The following is a 21,292-nucleotide window of genomic DNA, read 5'->3' as shown; positions in this document are numbered from 1 at the left end:
CAAAGCAGGTTATTTGTTTTATAACTAGTGTAATAATCCTCTTTATTGTCTTCACAGCATATGAGGATCTTACTATCTTTTGATATTGTAAGGGTTCGAATAAACCTGATACTCATTATTAATACAATTTTTGCTTATAAAAAAAGACATCATATGTTATTATGTACTTCCCTAAAAAAATTATACATATTTTAATTTTTGTTTTGTTTAAAGCCTATATCCTTCAATTGTTAAACTTTTTTGACCAATTTTCCCTTATATTTTGGGACGGAGTAAGTTATAAGCTCATAAACTAATTGAAATAGCGTTTGACAAATAAGCTATGATCTCATGAAGAAAATACTATTATCAAACAGATCTTTTGGCTTATAAGCCAAGCCATAAACCATAAACTAACTTATTCTGTTTGCCAATCAGAATCTTCCTCTTATGTGTGTTTCATCTCCCAACCTTCTGATCTATTTCTAAGTTCGATTTTAATTTTTTTTAGCCACTTTTGTTATTATACATGTACACTTTGACATGAAATATATATTACATTAAAATAAAATTTTGGCATATAAATATTAATATAATAATAATATATAAATTAAAAAATGATTTTACGGTCAAAAATTAATATAATAATAATTTTTTCGCCAAGACTTTGATTATATACCATCTTGTATTAAAACTATTTTGATTAATGAAATGAGTTAAGATTGTTACGGTAAAAAAATAAAAATAAAAAATGATTTCAGGAGAAGAGAATGAAATATGGTATGGACACTTTATTATAATCTATGATAGACCTTTATAATCTAAATGTAAAAATTTCCCACCATGGGAGACCTACCTGACTTTCTCATGCTAGCATAAGCCTTATGCTAAACAAACAAATACTCCCTCCGAACACAAATATAAACAAAAAATCACTTCAAATTTTGGTCACTATTATAAAAAAAAAAGTTAACTATTTTTAAACCAATTAATACTACTATTCCAAATATACTCTTATTTAATTCTATTTTATTTTAGGCTTATTTCAATTTTACACTTTTTAAAATGGGTAATATAGTAAACTTAACTCATTTTTGCATTAAATCAAGAAAATTAACTACACTTAACTAAATTTCTTAAACACCTCGTAAACAATTTTCTTTGCTTATATTTGTGTCCGGAGAGAATAATGTTGTTTATATTTTATATTTAATTGAGTACATGGTCTTAATTATTAATCTACGATAAAGGAGTTCAAGTGGATCATATCAAAATAAATTGCTCAAAGTTCATTGGACTGAAAGCTTTTGACACGTAACTTTTTTTCTTTTTTTTTTCTTTCTGTTTCTTTGCTTTAATTTAAATGGGTAAGTACCACTTTGTATTAACTCTCATTATATAGATTCTGTACTATTTATATTTTCTTCCATTATAATTAATATGTATTTTGCTTAAATTAGATTTTGAGTATTTTGCTTAAATTAGATTTTGAGAGAAATTTAAATTTTGCAATTTTGTTATATGTATTTTCTATTTATATTTATTTATATAGTGGAGCAGGCAAGAATGGAGAAAGGAAATGATGATAGGTTAAAATTAATGATGATAGGCAAGAATGGAGTGTAAATTAATTATAGTCATACAAATATCTTCTTTTATAAAAATAAATAAATAAATGGATCTGGTTGACGAAGAGTTTTAAATAAATTCAGATGTAGAACTGTTATCTAACAGGTGAGATATATAATATTCTATCACAACAAAATTTAATGTAACAAATAAATTGTTGTCATGTTTATCCTGAACTTACGTGATGTATGTCACTGGAACATTTGCATATTGCTCTCATTTTTATACATCACCAGCAGCAGTACACTGTATTTGATTCGGTGGGAATATTTTGATTGCATTTTTACACATGTAAAACAAATGTAATGATTTTATTATAACTAAGAAAAAATATTGTCAAACAATTAATAATTTAGATTTAATAGCTAATTTTAATATACATATTCTTAATTTTATAAATAATTTTGCAGTTGATTGTAACTTGTAAACAAACAAGTACAATTACTACAATTAAAAATATTTTGTAATTTAAATACCAATATAGGTCCTTTTTTCTTTAAGAAGAATATAGGTCATTTTTAAACATAATATTTTCTCATTTAACTTAAGAGAAAAAAAAAACGCACTGACAGTGTAAAATAATTTTATATTATCAACCAATATCAACCATGTTTTTCGTCACATCATCCCACTAAACCTCACTTTCTTAATATGATGTGGAAGAATGCTTCATTCTTATTGGTTGTCAGTGTAAAATTAATTTACACCGACGGTACGTAGTCTTTAAACTCTTAACTTAAACTCGTGAGAATCAACAACTTTACAATATTATTATGACCAAATTGTGATAACATTTAAATTACGTAACTAGAAAGTTGATATTATAGTTTGAAGCTTTATTTTGATGTTATTAATTAGAATATATCTCGTTTGAATAGAGGATGAATTTTTTTGCACATTTTTCTTATTATGGATCCATTTTAATATTCGAACAGAGCATCCAATAAGTCGGGGATGATCCTTATGTAGGCCCAGTTTTGACCCAGGGCAACCAGGCCTCAATTTTTTTAAGCCCATTATTTAAAATATTCCTTTAAGTATTTGTTTGGACACCAAATAACATGATTTGGCGAGTGTTCTAGTGGTCAACAACTTCGTCCAAATGTTTACAATTGTGAGTTCAAATCTCACCTATGACATTTCTTTATTTTATTTTATTTTAAGAGATCAATTCATAATTAATATAATGAGTATTTTTTTTTTAAATGGAAAATTGTTAGTTGTTAGTATATTATAATCATTTGAACCCTAAACTCAACTAGATTAATTAGTTGAGCTACTCATCCCTTCCTATAATGAATATATTTTTTTTTGTTATTTACAATTAAAATATATGATGTTCCTTTTATTAAAAAATTCTTTTTTTTATTTGAGATCCATTTTTATTATTAGTCGGGGGCCTCCAAATTGTCGGAGACGGCCCTGCCCTGATGATAGATATTTACGGTTAGATAAGACGTACATATCTGACCTAGCCCATAAGGCAATTTTATATAGTATAAGAATTATTAGGGTTCATACTTTGTAGTGACTTAGAAGATTCTTCTGCACACCAGTGATCCAGTGATCGAGACATGTGTTCTCCAAATATGGCAGGACAACGTGATCAGATGCGTTCGAGATTTTTGATGTGTTCTCCAAATATGTGAGAACCCCCCCCCCCCCCCCCCCCCCCCCCCCCGATAAGCTAGTTTTGGTCAAAATATATTTAACAGTTCCTATGACTTTGGTTTATTTCACTTATTCATATTAAGAGTGAGATTTTATAGCCACTAAGAGCATCTTCAATGATGTACTATTTTGGGTATCATATATTACTAACAAATTGTCATTACAATGTCATGTAATATTTATGCAACTCATACATATTTTGCTCTAATGGTGTACATTACTAACAAGTAGTCTCTTCTATAATTATTATTTTAACTTTATTTAAATAAAAAATAATATTAAATTGATGATACATTAAATACCTTCTATACCACGTTTTAAAACTCCAATAACAAAAAAAAAAAAAGGCACAAATGATTAGCCTATGAAACTCTCTTTAATACTATAAGTTACTTAAAAAAAAAAAGTTCTCATCTTAATTTCTCATTTTCCCTATCACCCTTTCTCTCATTTTACGATCTTAACCAAACATGATAGTAGCATACATATACTATAGACGTATTAGTATTACCCTTTCCCTATCACCGTTTCCAACCTCACTGGCCACCGCCTTCAAGAGAAGTTAGAAAGAAAGAGAAAGAAAAATCATGCCAAATGAAGATTTTGACATGATCACGTATGCATGGATTTTGACCTTTTTTTTTGTATTTATTTATCCTCTAACACTGATTTCAAAGTTTTGCACAGACAAAAATAAAAGTAGAATGAAAAATAAAAGCTTTAACTATGCACACCATTTATGACCCAAATCATATATTTTATGAGTCCAACAAAAGATTTTTTTTTTAATAAGTTGAGAAAATTTCCAGAATTTGAGTTAAATAAGAAAATTTTGTGTTTAGAAATGAGCATATGTTTGTATTTGAATATAAAATGTTGCTTGTTTACATTTTTCTAGTAGTAATTTTACTTTTTTTTTTTACAATCCCCACAAAATTACATTTTTTATAGTACACAAAGTTACCTATAAAATTAAAAACGTGTCTATTAAATCTATTTATTTATTAAATCTAAGTTCGTTTTTTTTAACAAAAAAATATTTTTGATGCACATATATGAAAATAGCGGTATCAAAAGATAGCATGACTATGCTCGATTTACTATTGTTAAGAGTCCTATATCGGTTGAGAGATGACATGACTAAGTGTTTATATACTAGAGTCAATCATCACCTTACAAGCCAGTTTTGTAAGGGTGAGTTAGACCAAATACTTATTTATGAGATGATATCAGAGCCTCTCCACGATCCATTGGGCCACCTGTTATCAGGTTCCCGCTATCGGGCCACCTACCGTTTATATCCACGCACCAAGCCCAATAGTGCTGGGCGTGAGGGGGTGTGTTAAGAGTCTCACATCGGTTGAGAGATGACTTGACTAAGTGTTTATATACTAGAGACAATTCTCATCTTACAAGCAAGGTTTTATAAGGATGAGTTAGGCCCAATACTCATTTGTAAGAACCGTCTTCTATTTTTTGTTTATTTATAAAAGAGATAAACACAATTAAAATTTGAAAGAGTATTGAGACCCAAACTCACATAAAGGATCCACGATGTTAACTCTAATCATCAAGCTAGTAATTTTTTTTTATATATCTAATCATCTAATTTGAGTTTAAGCCATATGAGTTTCATATATAAATGGAGACCTTAATCTATCATTAATTTATCATGAGGCATGGTCAGTACACAGAGTTAATTGTTTTGATAATAATAAGTTTTGAATTCATGTAAACAAACAGAGCTAGCGTTGATAACAAGGTCATCTATGAAGTCATACTCCAACAAGAGAATGGGTTGACATTTGTTCACTGTTCAAAGGTCACTGTCAGTACTAAATAAATTTGAAGTGGATATATAAGATACAGAGTATATTTATTTGGATTACATTTTATTTTTTTTTACAAAAAATAATTGGATTACATTGATTAATATATTCTATATAGACAATTAAATTTTAGTTTAAGATGACAAAATAGATTGAGATTCTTACCAAGAATTTTTTTTTTTTATAATCTCTTAACATGTATTTTAAGGGTACATGTTATCTTTAGGGATGAAATTTTTAATGATACTAGTTCAAGTATTGACTCAATTTTTTTTTGACGGTGGTTCAAGTAGGAACCAAGAGTTTGTCTAATATGAACCCCTTATAAAAAGAGTTCAAAGATATATATTATTATTTATAATAACTGGGCCTCAGCACAAGACGAATGAGACAACTGGTTTTCCGGTTTGGACTAGGATAATATTCTTTTGATCACAATATTTTCTTTTTTTACTCTGTACACCGTGCCCACTTCACAAAAACCATGCCCTATTGCTTCAAATCTACAACAGCAGTAGCTTTCTCAGTAGCTTCAAATCCACACTATTTCTCTTCTTGGGCTTGTGCCATAAAACTCAAATTTGTTGATATGCAATAAATTAAACTTCTCTATCATTATGGATTTTTTGATTTATCCATCATTATTAACTAACTACGTAGATCATAATTTGTTTATTGTTAGAATATGTTTGGATAGATGTCTCAGTTAAATTGTTATAAAATAGCAAAGAGTTTATTTCATTCTTTCACGAAAGTGTTTATTGCTACATAAATATTTATAAATAATATATATAAGTTATATTTTCCATAAACTTGCATAAGTTTTTTTTTTTTTTTTTTTTACTAAATATGATTATTAATTATTTCAAATATTGATACAATTACTCATATCATATTCATATTATAAGTATAAATATAATGTAACAAACTTGCATATCACAATCAAGCAATATCACAATTTTTTTTTACAATAAGTTGAGGATCGAACCAATGATCCAAAACATATTACTTAAATCTCTCACCACTAAACTAAATTTAATAACTTAAGCAATAGCACATTTTGGTTTAGTAGCAATGACTTCATATTTTTGTTTTAGCAATAAAGAAAAAAAATTCAACTTCAAATTTTCACCGCCTTTTCATTTTGAGACGCACGTTTGACAACAAAACACAAACCAAACACATGCTTCATATTTTTTTCTTCACCAATAAAGAAAAAGAATCCAACTTCAAATTTTCACCATTTTTCATTTCCATTTCTTATTTTCAAAAAGAAAAACGGAAAGAAAAAAAAAAGTAGACATAAATAAAGAAATTAAAAAGCAAAGAAAGTGGATACTTTCCATTCCATGAACCAATTTAACTAAGCGGCTAGATACACATATATGATTGCCACGTAGCAACCCTTAAAATGAAAGTTCCACATTGACGTGTGGCAGTGTCATGGGTCATGATCCCTCCATAAATACCCCATTCTATTCCTATCCCTTGTTCCTCTCACTTCACTTCCCCTCTTCTTTTCTCTCTTTCCCATACCCTTCAATTCCCTCATCATCATTTTTCCTACCCTTTGATTCCTTATATATCTCTTCTCTTTTTGTCCCCTAACTTGAGAGATATATATATTTATTTTTCCTTAAAAACCAAATACAACATAACAAAATTAAGTAATAATGCCAACATCAACAACAACGTTTGGTGGTGTAGAAACTTCAAATGCAGACTCATCATCCAAACACACCCCCCAAGAATCTCGTGACCCTCCTCCTTTACTCTCTTCTTCTTACCCAATCACTCTTAAGGTACAAACTAAAATATTTAATATCACAACTATATAGTATTAAAACAACAATTATGCTAAAACAAATTAATCTTTAATTTATTTCATTGAGTCATGAATTTGACTTAGTTGACACCTCTACTTACTTACCATATTTGTCTTTTAGATTTTTGTTTAAAAATTGTTTAAAAATCAATAATTAAAATGGAAATGAAATTATATTAATTTATATGCTCATGCAACGCAGTTTATGGACGTGGGATACCGATTGAAGATAGAGAACAAAAAAGGAAACGGAGGGTGCATCAAGAATTTCTTTACACCATCATCATCATCACCGTCTGATCAAAGATCAACGCAAGAGCGAATCATACTTAACGGAGTAACGGGAATAGCTTACCCAGGAGAGATCCTAGCCATTCTAGGTCCATCAGGAAGCGGAAAATCAACGCTCCTAAACTCACTAGCAGGAAGACTTCATGGAAACGGACTCACCGGAACAATTCTCGCTAACTCATCAAAACTTAACAGAACGGTTCTCCGTCGAACCGGATTCGTTACACAAGATGATATTCTCTACCCTCATTTAACCGTCCGCGAGACGCTGATTTTCTGCTCCATGCTTCGTCTCCCGAGAAAACTTTCTCGGGAAACGAAAGTATCAGCGGCAGAATCAGCTATCGCGGAACTTGGTTTAACAAAGTGTGAGAACACTATAATTGGCAACAGTTTCATTCGCGGTGTTTCTGGTGGAGAGAGGAAGAGAGTGAGTATAGCTCATGAGATGTTAGTAGACCCGGCGTTATTGATCTTAGATGAGCCTACATCTGGATTGGATTCAACGGCGGCGCATCGGCTTGTTTCGACGCTGGGATCGTTGGCGAGGAAAGGGAAGACGGTGGTTACGTCGGTGCATCAGCCATCGAGTCGTGTATACCAAATGTTTGATAAAGTGATTGTGTTATCAGAAGGTCAGTGTATGTACTACGGGAAAGGAACCGACGCTATGAGATATTTTGAGTCGGTTGGATTCGCGCCATCATTTCCGGTAAATCCGGCGGATTTTCTGCTTGATCTTGCTAACGGTACGTCAAATTCATTGTTTCTGGTTTTTTTGCACTTTAAATGCATAATTTTATTTTTTATATAAAATAAATTTGTGTTATAAACTTATAATATATCTATATCATCAATATAATGGATGGATATAGGACCCATAAAAATATTGTAAAATCATATTTTTTTTTTTTGAAGACGTAAAATCATATTTCACTGTAGGTGTTTGTTGATATTTTTCTAGAAATTAATATAATAAAATGTTCAACAGTGATTAATGACGTATGATTTGGACGAGTGTATATTCATTAATTGAACTTGAAGATAATAATAAAAAAAAAAGAAAAATAAAAATAAAGATATCACGGGTTAAATAGTTTTAAAAATTGTCTAAAAACACCAAATCTCTATAACGTTCGCTGTTTAAGTTGTGAAAATTTAAAAAGAGAAAGACGTAGAGTGCGCAACAAAAGTAAAAGTTGTTGGAGATAGTGCTTGCTATTTAGCATACTAGAAAAAAATTGTGATATTTTTCAACATAATCTTACAAGTATGTTAATAGATAAATTCAAATAAAATAATTTAAATAAATCATAATAAACTAAGGTGATGTACAAATTAATGATGTTGATGGTTGCATATCCTTTTAAAAAACTTTGAGTGCGATTGCTTCCATAATCCATATTATTTTTAGAATATGGATGTGGTGGCGGTAAATTTTGTATGTGAAGAACTCCATTAAAAATGAAATATAAGAAAAAACAAACATAAAAAATTGATATATTTATTTTTATTTATAAATTAGATACATTAATTTTTCTAATATATTTTTACTTATATTTTATTTAGTAGGAAAAGGGAGTAGAATGTCATTAAAGATATTAAGTTAGACAACATATTGTGGCAGCATTATTTAATGTAATTCTAAGTTGCTATAATTGCCACTCATGGATACGACACCCCATGATATAGGAGTACTCTTACATATGTCCACTATAATCTTTGTGCTTTCTTATACTTGATAGTATATATCCTTGGTAAATACTTGTATACTTATTTAGGAGCGCTTAGATGAAATATCACGAATTTCTTTTAATTTATTCAAGATCTTGATATCTTTATAGTTCGATTTTTGAACTTAAGCACAAAGTATATAATATATATAATAGTATATTGTTAGAGGAGAACCATAGAAAAAACCAAATTATTACATAGATTAGTTCTTCATTAGAGCGGTCCATTACCCCATTATACCAGGAAATAAATATCCCAATTCCCTAATGATATTCATATGATGAATGATTATAAAAATGACCTTAATGTAGAAATGCAAGGTCAAAAAGTTTAGATGAACCATAATTTAGGATGAACATGTTCCATAATCAATTAATTAATGTTCTGTTTTCTGTTCTGCTTCCCTGGGTCCCTTGATAGAGATTTATTAAGTTTATTATTTGAATCACCCCTAAGTTAAGTTTAGTACGGTCTAATAAAAAATAATCATATATATGTTCATGTTTTAGTGCTTTCTGGAAATGGTTGCCCATTCTTATATTGAATACTATTTAATTTAGGTATGAGGGAGTGAGGGCTAAAGATTTCTAGCATTGAGTGGAACATGTCTATTAAAAATGTAATAGATTGTCAGTAAGATCTAAGTTAACTGCCAAATATTAATGTTTCTGTTAAGCTGAATACCTTCGTCTAAATTTTGAACAATATGTGAGAGTTTTTGGTGGTGATCGTCGCTTCGTTTAAAAAAACATAAAAACAGAATGAGTTTTAGTTTTTTTTTTTTTTTTTTTTAACTTCTTATTAGCCACATTATATTTTTTCCTAAAGATTAATAGTGAAAATGATGTAAACAAAAAAGAAAACAATCTTTTTCTCCCACCAAATAAAGTTTTCAATTTTCCAATCAAATCGGACTTGGTGCTAAATATTATGTGGGTCCAGAAATATATTCCAAAACTAGAAGAAAAATAATTGAAAGGCATATGGTGCACTTGTATAGGCATGGCCCCTTGTTACTAGAACCATCAACTGTGTCCTTTTCTACTGGAATAGTTTGATCTTACATCCAGAATCAAAATCACTTTTGTTGCTACGTCCAAAATAGTATTTAGATTGACCTATTTTGTAGCAGGGGAATTGGATAGATAAGCCAAGACAAATCATTTAAGATCACACACCAAGACAACATAAATTATTACAAAGAAACTTGGTATGGTACATATTTTAGTGCACATTGTTATCACAATTCATACATAAACCGTAGTACTTTGTTTACAAACTTAGTACTTTTGTATTTACTTTTCTTTTAGACCAAGAAAATAATGGACCAGGATTGTCTGTTGTAGCTTCTTCATGCATTTACACGCAGTAAATAATATTGGCCGTCCAAAAATAATCAGATGGTCCAGATTATAATCGATGTAGATTGAACATAATTTTAATCTTAACCTTTTTTTTTTTACCAGACAGTTAAAAATGATTACTGCATTAACACGGTTACAACATATAATCCTTTTCCCCTACACGTTTTTCTTTCTCAGTTTCACTGTTTATCATGGAATGTTCAAAATGATATACTCCATGACATGCATGTTCCAACATATTAAGTCAATAATGATATACTCCATGTGATGTTAGCTAATTAGTAGAAACCCTTTAGTGTTTGTGGAAGGAGAGTGATGTAATGAGATATTAGACTAGTGTGGACCAAAGATAAATATTTTATGGTCAAAGTAGAACGTGCATATTGTTTAAAGTTGTTAATGCTTGAGTAGTGGATTAGACTTTAGTTGTAGTTAACTGGTCTCTCAACTATATGTGCTATGATTTTACTTCTTTTGGTATAGATTGGTTAATATATCACTAAAAAATGTTTAGCTTGGACCAGAATTAATTAATAAATAATAAACAATCCTTGATATTTAACTGTGTGGTAAGTGCTCTTTGACAAGGTATTTTTATCTTATATATGGAGTTCAACATCTTTGGCACTGAAAGATTTCTCTTAACTTTTTTTCATTGATTCTTTGGGTCCATTTGAATATTATGTTGGTGGTGAATGGAGATGATGACGACATTGATAGCGTGAGAAACCATAAAATTTGCTGTAAAACAAAATAAAAGAGGAAAGAGCACCTAATAAAAGTGGGGATGGATATTTTTATATTAGATTTTGGCATATGCTTTATTTTTTGTTTAATTGATAATTTTTTTATTAATTTCATCTATTAGAAAAGAAAGATGCAAATAAAACTTTATATGATAGTAAAATTATATTAAAACTTAACATATTTTGCTTTTGGTGGGAGAGTGACACACATGACACACACAATGGGGACTATTGTTATTTTTGTAAGTTTTAGTTTCTAAGGGGCAGATTAAGCTTTTAGGTGTATTATAGATTATAGATTATAGAAGTATCAAAGTTGAGTTTGGAGTCATAACCAACATGTTTAATTGTTTTTCCAACGTTGGATGTTTTGTTTTTGGTACAACTTTGGATGTTTGGTGTGACCTACAACATTGGTTAACTTTTGATAATTTTTCTTTAATATATAATTTTAGAATTACTTTTCATTAGTATTTCAATACATTAATTAAAGGGAAAGATATTAAATTCTCCTTTAAATGATTGATCAACACAAAATCATGGTCATGAGGTTTGTTCCTTATATTGATCATTACACATGGAAAAAACTTGACCTTCACTTCTTTGAAAATGATCCAGCCCATCATTTTCCATACTTTGTTTCTTTTTCTCCTTTTTTTGAGAATCTCTCTTATCTTAGGATCTGTTAAAGAGCAACACGTGTTGGGTTTCTTTTACATCCTTATAAACAATTCTCCCCAAAAGTGAAGTCTGATGGCATAAAGATGTATAATGAATTAAAAAGTAAATAAATGGATATATTGATATTGATATATTAATGCATATGAAAGTAGCATATGTTGGCCCAATCACCTGTGCTAGCCACCAATGAATATTAGTGGAGACACACCATAACATTAACACATAAGTCAGCTTTTACAACTTCCACTATCATATTTAACCATGTTTATGCCTTAATCTTTGATTAGTTTAAACAAATTTTGATTAGTTTTTGTCCTTGTTTTGACCTATATATTCTGTAGTACTTCCTATGTTTTTTTTTTTTGCATATATAGATTCGGCTATTTAAATGCTATACTATGTGTTTTAGTGGACCATTGCCATATGATGCTACAGCTATCACTTTCTATAATTTATTTTGTTGCATATAATTGGTCTGTTGATAAAGATTTTTCATATAAAGCTTCAATCTCACTTTTTTGTAGATAATCTTTCCTTTCCTTTCCTTTCTATCTGATGTGGTCCCTTATCTCTTTATTTCAATTTTGCAAGTTGAATGGTTAACTACGAAACTTGAATTCCACTTGTTTTGAAATTCAATGCAATTAGAACTCTTAAATCAATCCTAAGATACATTTTCTTGTTAAAAATACAATTACATCAGATAATGTTTAGTCTTATACTCCTCTCGAGGTGTAGTGGTGTTGGCTTGAGTCCTTGGAGTATACTCCTCTTTAGATTTCAAATCCGATTCCCTCTGGTACCAATTTCAGTGGGCTAGTCCACACAAAGCAAAAAAAATTGCTTTAAATTGGCCCCCCGCAAGTGGGCGGTGAGATTGGTCCCCTCAGATTAGTCGGTCTTATGGCCAGATACCGATTTTTTTTTTTTTTAAAAAGAAACACTTAGTCTTATACATATATATTTAAGACATGAACGGACGGTAGACAGACAAAAAACTGCGCCGCTAAACCTTTATGTAATAGAATGAACGTTTTTGTTGTTTAAGGGTGGTGATATTAATCAAGCTTAATCTTGAATTGTGTAGGTGTTTGCCATGCAGATGGTGTAAGTGAGAAAGATAGACCAAACATAAAGCAAAATCTAATTCATTCATACAACACAGTATTGGGTCCAAAGGTGAAAGCACTTTGCATGGACACAGCTAATGTTTCAACAAGAGACTCTAAGTCTAACCCTTTAAGAAACAACTCTTCAAAAGAACATAGATCATATAATAACAGATTCAGTATCTTTGATTGGTTTTACCAATTCAATATTCTGCTCCAAAGAAGCCTCAAAGAAAGAAAATATGAATCATTCAACACACTAAGAGTTTTTCAAGTTGTTGCTGCTGCATTACTAGCTGGTTTAATGTGGTGGCATTCAGATTATAAGAACATTCAAGATAGACTTGGATTACTCTTCTTCATTTCAATCTTTTGGGGTGTATTCCCATCTTTCAACTCTGTTTTCGCATTCCCTCAAGAACGCGCGATCTTTGTTAAAGAAAGAGCTTCTGGTATGTACACATTATCATCCTATTTCATGGCTAGAATTGTTGGTGACTTACCAATGGAGCTTCTTCTTCCAACAGTTTTCCTTATCATTACTTATTGGATGGGAGGATTAAAGCCTGATTTGTTATCATTTCTCTTGACTTTGTTGGTTGTTCTCGGATTCGTGCTTGTGTCGCAGGGTCTTGGACTTGCTTTAGGTGCTGCAATTATGGATGCTAAACAAGCTTCCACTGTTGCAGCAGTGACAATGCTAGCATTTGTTTTAACAGGTGGATATTATGTCCATAAGGTACCATCTTGTGTTGCTTGGATCAAATATATATCCACAACATTCTATAGTTACCGGCTTTTGACTAGAATTCAATATGGCGACGGCAAGAAAATAGCAAATCTATTAGGCTGCAATCATGAAGGTATTACTATTGATGGAGCTAGTTGCAAATTTCTTGATGAAGATGTGGTGGGTCAAATTGGTGCAATGGGATGCATTGGAGTGTTGTTTTTCATGTTTGTGTTTTACAGATTAGTGGCTTACCTTTGTTTGAGGCGCATCAAGAGTTGAAAAATTGAATCAATTTGTTGACTTCTAGTGCAAGCAACCATAAAGTTCTTAATTTTCACACTAGAGTGGCTATAGTTGATTTGAACTAACTATAATTGAAGAATGAGAAAATTTCTGTAAAGTTGTTAGATAGTTAACATCAAAATTTGAAGTGAAGAAAGAAGGGTTTGAATTCAAATTCTGTAAGTTTCATTCTGTACTCAGAATATTTAGGGAAGAAATAAAGAAATTTCTTTCATATGCAATATATAATCCTTATGCTATTCATTCTGAAATAGATTACAAATTCTGTAAAGTTTCATTATGTTAAGTTACAACTAAGATAAGACATGAAATTAATAAACTTATAGTACTGAAATATTTTATTTAAAAGATATATAAAATAAATAAAATGAATTGCGTATGTTTTCTTTTTCTCTCTCAATCACTTGATTGGTTGACTCTCAATGTGGATACTTTTAAAAAAAAAAGTTGTATGTAGTGGTGAAGAGGTTAGCAAGTCCCACATTTATCAGCTTTTGTATATGGGACTTTCCTCCAAATTAATCGAGGAACTCACATTTTTAAATTCACTAAAATTCTTGTGTTGCGTATTATAATTGCATATTTGTAAAAAAAGTTATATTAAAATGACCTTTCCAACATTCATAATTTAAAATTTTAAAAAGTGAAATATATTATATGCACATTATTAAAAAGTTTCTGGTACATACTTTAGAAAGCATGTACCATAAACTTCAAGTTTATAGTATGGTAAAATATATGCGCACATTTTCAATAAAAGAAATGTACTATAAATAGTTTTGTTTATTTTACAAAGTTTTTTAAAGTAAATTTGAAAAAGTGTGAATGGTATTTGTGAAAACGTGGGGTACGATAAAGGTACTACTAGTATGAAATTTCTTTAACAATGGCCACATACCTATTATAGACCAGTCGTTGAGCCCAACTATTTATTGAGGATGCTAGGTCCAATTCGTTGAATTTAGCTCTCTAGTGACCTATGGAGGCTATGGTACATGCATCAAGAAATTAATCCAAGTTCCTTCAATAATTGTGAACGACAATAAATTAATTTAAGTGATAAGAATCTAAGTTCCTTTAAACATATATTTAGGAGTTTAATTTATGATTCATGTGTTTGGAGAAAATTCGGTTAAAAGAAAGAACTCACTTTATATGTCTCCGACGAAGATTAGTTATTATTAATAGTAGTCGAAAATTGGTACCAATGTCATAGTAAACATATTAAGTGGAGGAATGCCGATGAATATTTTGTCCATTATATCAAGTTTTTTTTCGTCTGAATTCCTCACTCTTAATGGTGGGTAATTTCTTCCTATTACTGCCATCAACAATAGTCATATATATGTGAACACTGAAGTAGTGAAGTCTAACATGCAAATTCCCCAACCCTATCTATGACATGTCACACCAATCCTTTACGCATTTGCAAACATTCATCTTTGTGCAGTGTAGACAATTGAGGTTAGCCCAATATCTAACCTATGTCGGCTAAATACTTCTATATATATAGGTCACATTTTTCATAAAATATAATGGAGAGGGGAAGAACGTATATGTTAAATTTATTTGGAAAGAAAATGTAAATGGTGGATTAAACTAGGATAGAATTAGAAAAAGAATCCAACAATCCACTACATTGGTCGAAAAGTTTTACGCTAAAACGACACTTAAAAAAGATCGGGGGGGGAGTATTTTTTTATATATATATTTCTTATCCATGTGCAGAAGAGGCGGTTTTGAATGCATTCTGAGCTGGATGCAGTTCGCTTGTTAAGTAGCAAATAAGTCTGGGGGGATTTTGTTGGTTGACTAGCGAACTAGTTTGTTACATAAAAATCAGACAATATAATAGGTAGACATTGCAACTTGAATTTGAATAAAAATATTTTTATTGATTTCATTACAACAGAAAGCAAAATTACATTAAATAATGTTTATTACAACGTAAAATAAATTAACAATTACATTAGACAGAAAAGTACATCAAATGTTTCCAAAAAAAAAAGTACATCAAAAAATTGTATTTTTACACACAGATCTTTTGTTGTCTGACGAACGGTATTTTACAAAAATTTGCGTTTTTACACCCTCGCTGAAGTGCAGGGGACACGTGATAAAAACAGGTGGCGTGAAAAGAAATTCTCATTGTTTTAAATTTAAGTGCTTAATTAATAAAGGCCCGTATACCAAAATTAATAAAGGCCCCAATCATAAAAAAAAGGCCCATCAGTTTAAAGCGGGTTTGCGCTTAAACATCAAATCATTTCAGGAAAATTTTATTTCATATCCTCCTTATTTATACTCCTACCTCCCCATCAAAATGCCTCACTCAAAGGCAAAACAATTTCTAAAAATTTATACCGAATCATTTAAAAAATGAAAGATTCGGTATGAATATTTATTCCAGATATTTTTTTATTTTTTGAAACTTCTGTTAATTTTATATGTTGAGGGTATGTGATTTTTGAAAAATAATAAAAAAATGGTTTTTAATATGTCAAAATAAATTGTCCAAAAAATAAAATGTCAAAATAAAGAGTATTTTGGGTAGTTCATGTGTTTTGAAGGGGGTGGGAGTATAAATTGTTGGGGCTGACTGTCAAATTTCATATTGCCATGTCTCTTAAATAAAGAATGAGTTACCAATCGTTAGTTGGTCCAGTGGTGATTGACACTGAACCTGGTAGGGAGAACCATGGTTCATACCCCGCAACTGCGATCAGAGGGGGCTGGAACCACTTGATGCCAGAACTGACCCCTGAACCATATTAAACTGGTGGTGAAAGCAAAAAAAAAAAAAAAACAAAAGAATGAGTTAAAAATTAGCTATTGAAGAAGTTCCACATTGCTTAATGCGGTGAAAAAGGGGAAGACCAAGACTATATACTGGAGCTAAGTTCTTTGTTTTTAGATGCACCGTTAAAAACACTTCTTTAAGTTTATATCCGAGTTAAAATTATGTGGTATAATAATTTTCACATAGTGTTATTCTCTAGTTTGAAATTTTCACATTATACTTTTGTGTTCTTATCATGTTCTTTTATTTTCTCTATGTCTGATTTTTCCAACATTAAGAAGGCATGAAGATAAATTTTATCATTTTAGGAGTTTTTTTATTGAATTTCAAGAGGATATATTTTTTGAAGAAGCTAAAATGGATTATATTAACACCAACGGAATAATCTCAGAGGCCTATACTCAACCACAAAAGCTAGTTTAAGAGATGAGATTTGCACTACACTTATAAAGGCTATCTTTATCATATCTCTAGCCAATGTGGGACTTCTAACAAATTTATATAGTTTTGTTGATCACTTTTTCATTCACATTTCCAAAATTACAACTCTCTTTTTATTTTTGGGGTGGGAGTGGGGGCTTAGGCTAGGAAGATACCTTGTGTTGAGTTATCTTATTAAAAAAAAAAATATACCAATACAAGGGAACTGAACCATTACACTCTACCATATAAAATAAAGTATTTGAAAGAAATATTTCAATAGTTAAAAGTCCCAAACCTTTGACTTCAACTATGGGACAAGCTGAAATTTTACAAAAGTGAAAAACTTGACCCTTAACATCTTCAAACACATACTGTACTACATTTGTGGTTCGATGTGTACTGTATTTCTTTATGAAATTTGTTGCCTATTTTTTCAAACATTCATAGAGACAGCTTTTTTACTTGAGTTCTCAAAATCCAATTAAAATTGTACATGTACCTTCTGAGTATTAGTAGCTGCATTTCCTCTTGTTAATTTGGCCAGCCACGACCATGTGATTGCTTCCTAACCATCTTAGATTAATACCTCTCTATTTAAAACATTGATTTATCACATCCATCATTATTGATTTTATCATGTTTTGTCCCCCCTTCACCTCTCCCCTAATGAATACTATGGGGTCGTTTTTTTGGTTAGAATGAATATTTTGTTACCTTTTCACCGCCATTTCATTTTTTCAAAAAATATCAAACATGAAAGTATAATAGAACACGTAATGATGTGGGGAGTTTGGGAGTAGTCAACATTAGGATACTACGTTGTCGATCCAAAATTTTAAGGTACTATTGACAATATGATTCAATCACTCTTGTTCCACCACTAAAAAAAACTAATAGCTCCGTCTCAATATATAAGATCCACTATTTATAATATTTTGTTGATCATTTTATAAAAAGTTTTTTAAAGTTTATGGTGCGTAAACTAAATTTTCACAAAAATACCAATAATTAATTGAAGAATGATAAAATATCACTATTTATCTTTCTTAATAATTGAATGATATTTTACGGTAAAAAACATAAAATAATTGAATTATATTTTGGAAAGAGAGTGTATATGTTCTGGATTGGGCCTAGAAGTCCAAAAGCTGAGGAAAACGCTAATTGGACCTTTGAGCAGGACCTAATAAGGAGCAGCCCGCGAAGACCTCCTGCAAGCTATGAAGCACGGACTCCGACACGGACACCGCGACACGACACGGACACGGACACCACGACACCGCTAATGTAAAAAATATAGGACACCGACACCGCTATATATTTATAAAACATATAAATTGAGAATCAAAATATATACATGTAAATCTAATTTGAGCAAGTTATTTTTTAAAAAAAGTTTTAAAACAAGATATGATAGTATTTTACCTTTATTTATCCATCTATGATTGAAGAAACTAAAAATATCGTAATCAAAATGTAATGTCTTCAATCCCTAATTGATCAATATTGTTGTTTCTACACATCTTTAACTCTTGTAGATATGTCTAATACGTGCCTAAGGAGAGTATAAGCAAAGAAAAATAATTTTTTTTGGGACACTTGTCCGACACGTGTCATACGAGTGTCTTACAGGTGTCGGACACCGATTAAAGGAGTGTCAAACTAAAGGAAAAATTGAATTTTTTCCGACACCGATATGAGCTATCCGACACGTGTCGGACGAGTGTCATAAGAGTGTCGGACACCGACACGTGTCGGACACCGCGACACACCTAATCATAGAGGTGTCGGTGCTTCCTAGCCTGCAAGTCAATGGTTACATTATCCTCGCGTATTGTAATGGCCGACTACCGGAATGATGAACATTAACTGCTTTTCACGGCTCTCCAGTCGTTTTCCGGTAGCCACTTGATGGTCATTAATGCATCAAGGGTCTTGGCCCAACGATGAGGGATATATATTACATTGAAAACCTTGCTTCACCCAGTTTACTGACTTGAGCATCAGAGCACCTGCAGGTACGCAACCTCCTCCATTTCACCGGGGTCGGAACGGAACAACGTTGGACGCAGTCACTCTTCTGATCAGATTAGATTAGTATATTATTGATAAATTTAATGCAAAACTAGTTTCTTTAACTCTTGTGAATTTCTGAAATAGGTCTTATATAGTAGAGCAAAGGGTAGATCTTTTATACTAATGGTTGAGGAGTTGGAACAAGTGTTGAAAACATGTTAATGATACAATATCAACAAGAGAATTGGCATGATATATATCTCTAGTAAAAACTTTAAGGTATAAAAAGTATATGTCACTTTAAACTTTTGCAAGAAATATTTTTATAATCGTAAAAAAATTATAATGTACTATATGGGTTGACATAAAAATATGGATTAAAAATATTCGAAAGACCGAAACTTATTGAAATTTTTTATCAACCTAAAAATAAAATTTAAAATATTTATGAGAACTGAAAACTTATTAACCATTCTTTAAAATAGCTTATAAGAAAACTTATTACTTATTATTTATATGATAAACATTTATGCTATAAACACTTAATTAAACTGTTGGTATACAAACTTGTCGTGCCTAGATCTAAATAGTTTGAGGTATGGTACCAAATTCAACCAAAATAGTATTAGAGTAGGACTTGTGCTCTTGTCTTTCTCTATTCTCTATGTCCTTAGCTTATATATTAATATGTGAAGAAAAGAAAAAGGCCTAGTAGTATAGATAGATAGAGAACAAAAACCAAGTGAGACCAAGTGATCTACCAACCAAACAAACACTAATATTTTTCTCTCTTCCTCACATCCTACAAACAAAAATGGACTCTTCAACAAATCTTAGTGATCATCATGCCAAAGATGTTCGGAAACAATGCGAAATCTTCCGAACCGCAAAGTATCCGTCTTCACGCCGGACGGCCTCTTTCTCCTCATGTTCATCATCACTTTCACCTTCATCTTCTTCACTTGAATCATTCTATTTTCCTGATGATCCTCTTCTTAGTCCTGCCTCACCACTTAGATTCTCAGGTGTTCCATTTTCTTGGGAACAATTACCTGGAATTCCAAAGAAACATAATTCCAACAAGAATAAAAATTCATCATCCATGAAACTCTTACCATTACCACCTCCTACAATTACTACTACACACTCTTCTAAAAAGTTCAATCATGAAAATGATACCAAGATTTGGAAGAAGAATTCAATTCAAAGTAGCTTTCAAAGAGATCATGATCCTTTCTTTGCTGCAATGGTTAAATGTTCAAAGGATGATAATGAAGAAATTACAAGTGGCAATTTATGGAATAATAATAATGGAGCTAAAGTTTCAAGGAGTATTAGTGATCGTTTTGGATTTATTAGTCTTTATGGTTCTTGTAAGAGAACTTGTGCAGTTTCTGAATCCTTAGTTCTACTTCCAACTTCAAGAAGAAGCACTTATCAACAAGTTAATGGCAGGTCCCTCTGAGATTATTCCAATAAGTGATTCAAAAAATGTACTTGTCTTCATGTTCTTACTAGAAAAGGTATTTTTTTTTAACTTTTTTTTATAACTTTTTTAATTAAACCTTGATCTTTGTTACTACATGTTACTAAATTATGGTATGTAAAGACAAGTATGTCATTGGAAACCTTTTAAGGTATTATTATTGTAATATATTATTACAAGTATAGGAAGCAGTGTTTGTCTTTATTTAACATTTAAAATTTTAATAATTTTGTTTTTTTGGATATTTGTGGAATTAGACACCTAAATCTCTGAATACAATATATGCTATTTGCTGTATGTCATGAGATGCATCATACTATGAGTGAAATTTACATGATCCCATGTGGGAATAATGTATAGGACCACGGTGGAAAGATACTGCCAAAATTATTGATTTGACTTTTTTTTTTTTATATTTTTATTTTCTATGCATTTTTATTTGTAAATGAATTAGATTCCCTAAGATTTTAGTGATGGCTTTTTTGTGGATGATGTTTGATAAGAACAAGTTGTTGAGCTACCATATCTCTCTTTGTATATGTCAAAAGCTTCCAATAATTTAGTATAAATTAACCAAACAAAAACATAGGCTTGAGTTTGAGTTACTCGAATATATATGTTTGGATTAACAAATGAGTTTAGAAGTATTGGGTAACGGGGAGATTGTTGGTAT

The 21,292-nt window shown here is 30.7% G+C and overlaps 2 protein-coding genes across 2 annotated transcripts; both read left to right on the top strand.

Annotated features, from left to right (window-relative positions):
• Window positions 1-6,596: 6,596 nt before the first annotated feature.
• LOC123918664 (ABC transporter G family member 25) lies at window positions 6,597-14,292 on the top strand. The gene is made up of 3 exons (XM_045970760.1): window positions 6,597-6,910; window positions 7,136-7,973; window positions 12,837-14,292. The coding sequence occupies exons 1-3, from the start codon at window positions 6,782-6,784 to the stop codon at window positions 13,868-13,870; spliced, it is 2,001 nt and encodes a 666-aa protein (XP_045826716.1). The 5' UTR covers window positions 6,597-6,781; the 3' UTR covers window positions 13,871-14,292.
• Window positions 14,293-19,676: 5,384 nt separating this feature from the next.
• Window positions 19,677-20,916, top strand: LOC123918657. The gene has a single exon (XM_045970746.1). It carries the CDS (start codon window positions 19,948-19,950, stop codon window positions 20,596-20,598), a length of 651 nt encoding a protein of 216 aa, XP_045826702.1. The 5' UTR covers window positions 19,677-19,947; the 3' UTR covers window positions 20,599-20,916.
• Window positions 20,917-21,292: the final 376 nt, after the last annotated feature.

The sequence above is a fragment of the Trifolium pratense genome, linkage group LG1 (assembly GCF_020283565.1).
Source record: "Trifolium pratense cultivar HEN17-A07 linkage group LG1, ARS_RC_1.1, whole genome shotgun sequence".
Classification (NCBI taxonomy): domain Eukaryota; kingdom Viridiplantae; phylum Streptophyta; class Magnoliopsida; order Fabales; family Fabaceae; genus Trifolium; species Trifolium pratense.
Note: the sequence above shows the minus strand (reverse complement) of the source record. Positions and strands in the feature narration are given on the sequence as shown.

Coding starts and splice junctions, on each gene's coding strand:
- LOC123918664 (XM_045970760.1), top strand. CDS start 6,782: ATGCCAACATCAACAACAACGTTTGGTGGTGTAGAAACTTCAAATGCA. Junction 6,911..7,135: donor CTTACCCAATCACTCTTAAG/GTACAAACTAAA, acceptor CATGCAACGCAG/TTTATGGACGTGGGATACCG. Junction 7,974..12,836: donor TCTGCTTGATCTTGCTAACG/GTACGTCAAATT, acceptor TGAATTGTGTAG/GTGTTTGCCATGCAGATGGT.
- LOC123918657 (XM_045970746.1), top strand. CDS start 19,948: ATGGACTCTTCAACAAATCTTAGTGATCATCATGCCAAAGATGTTCGG.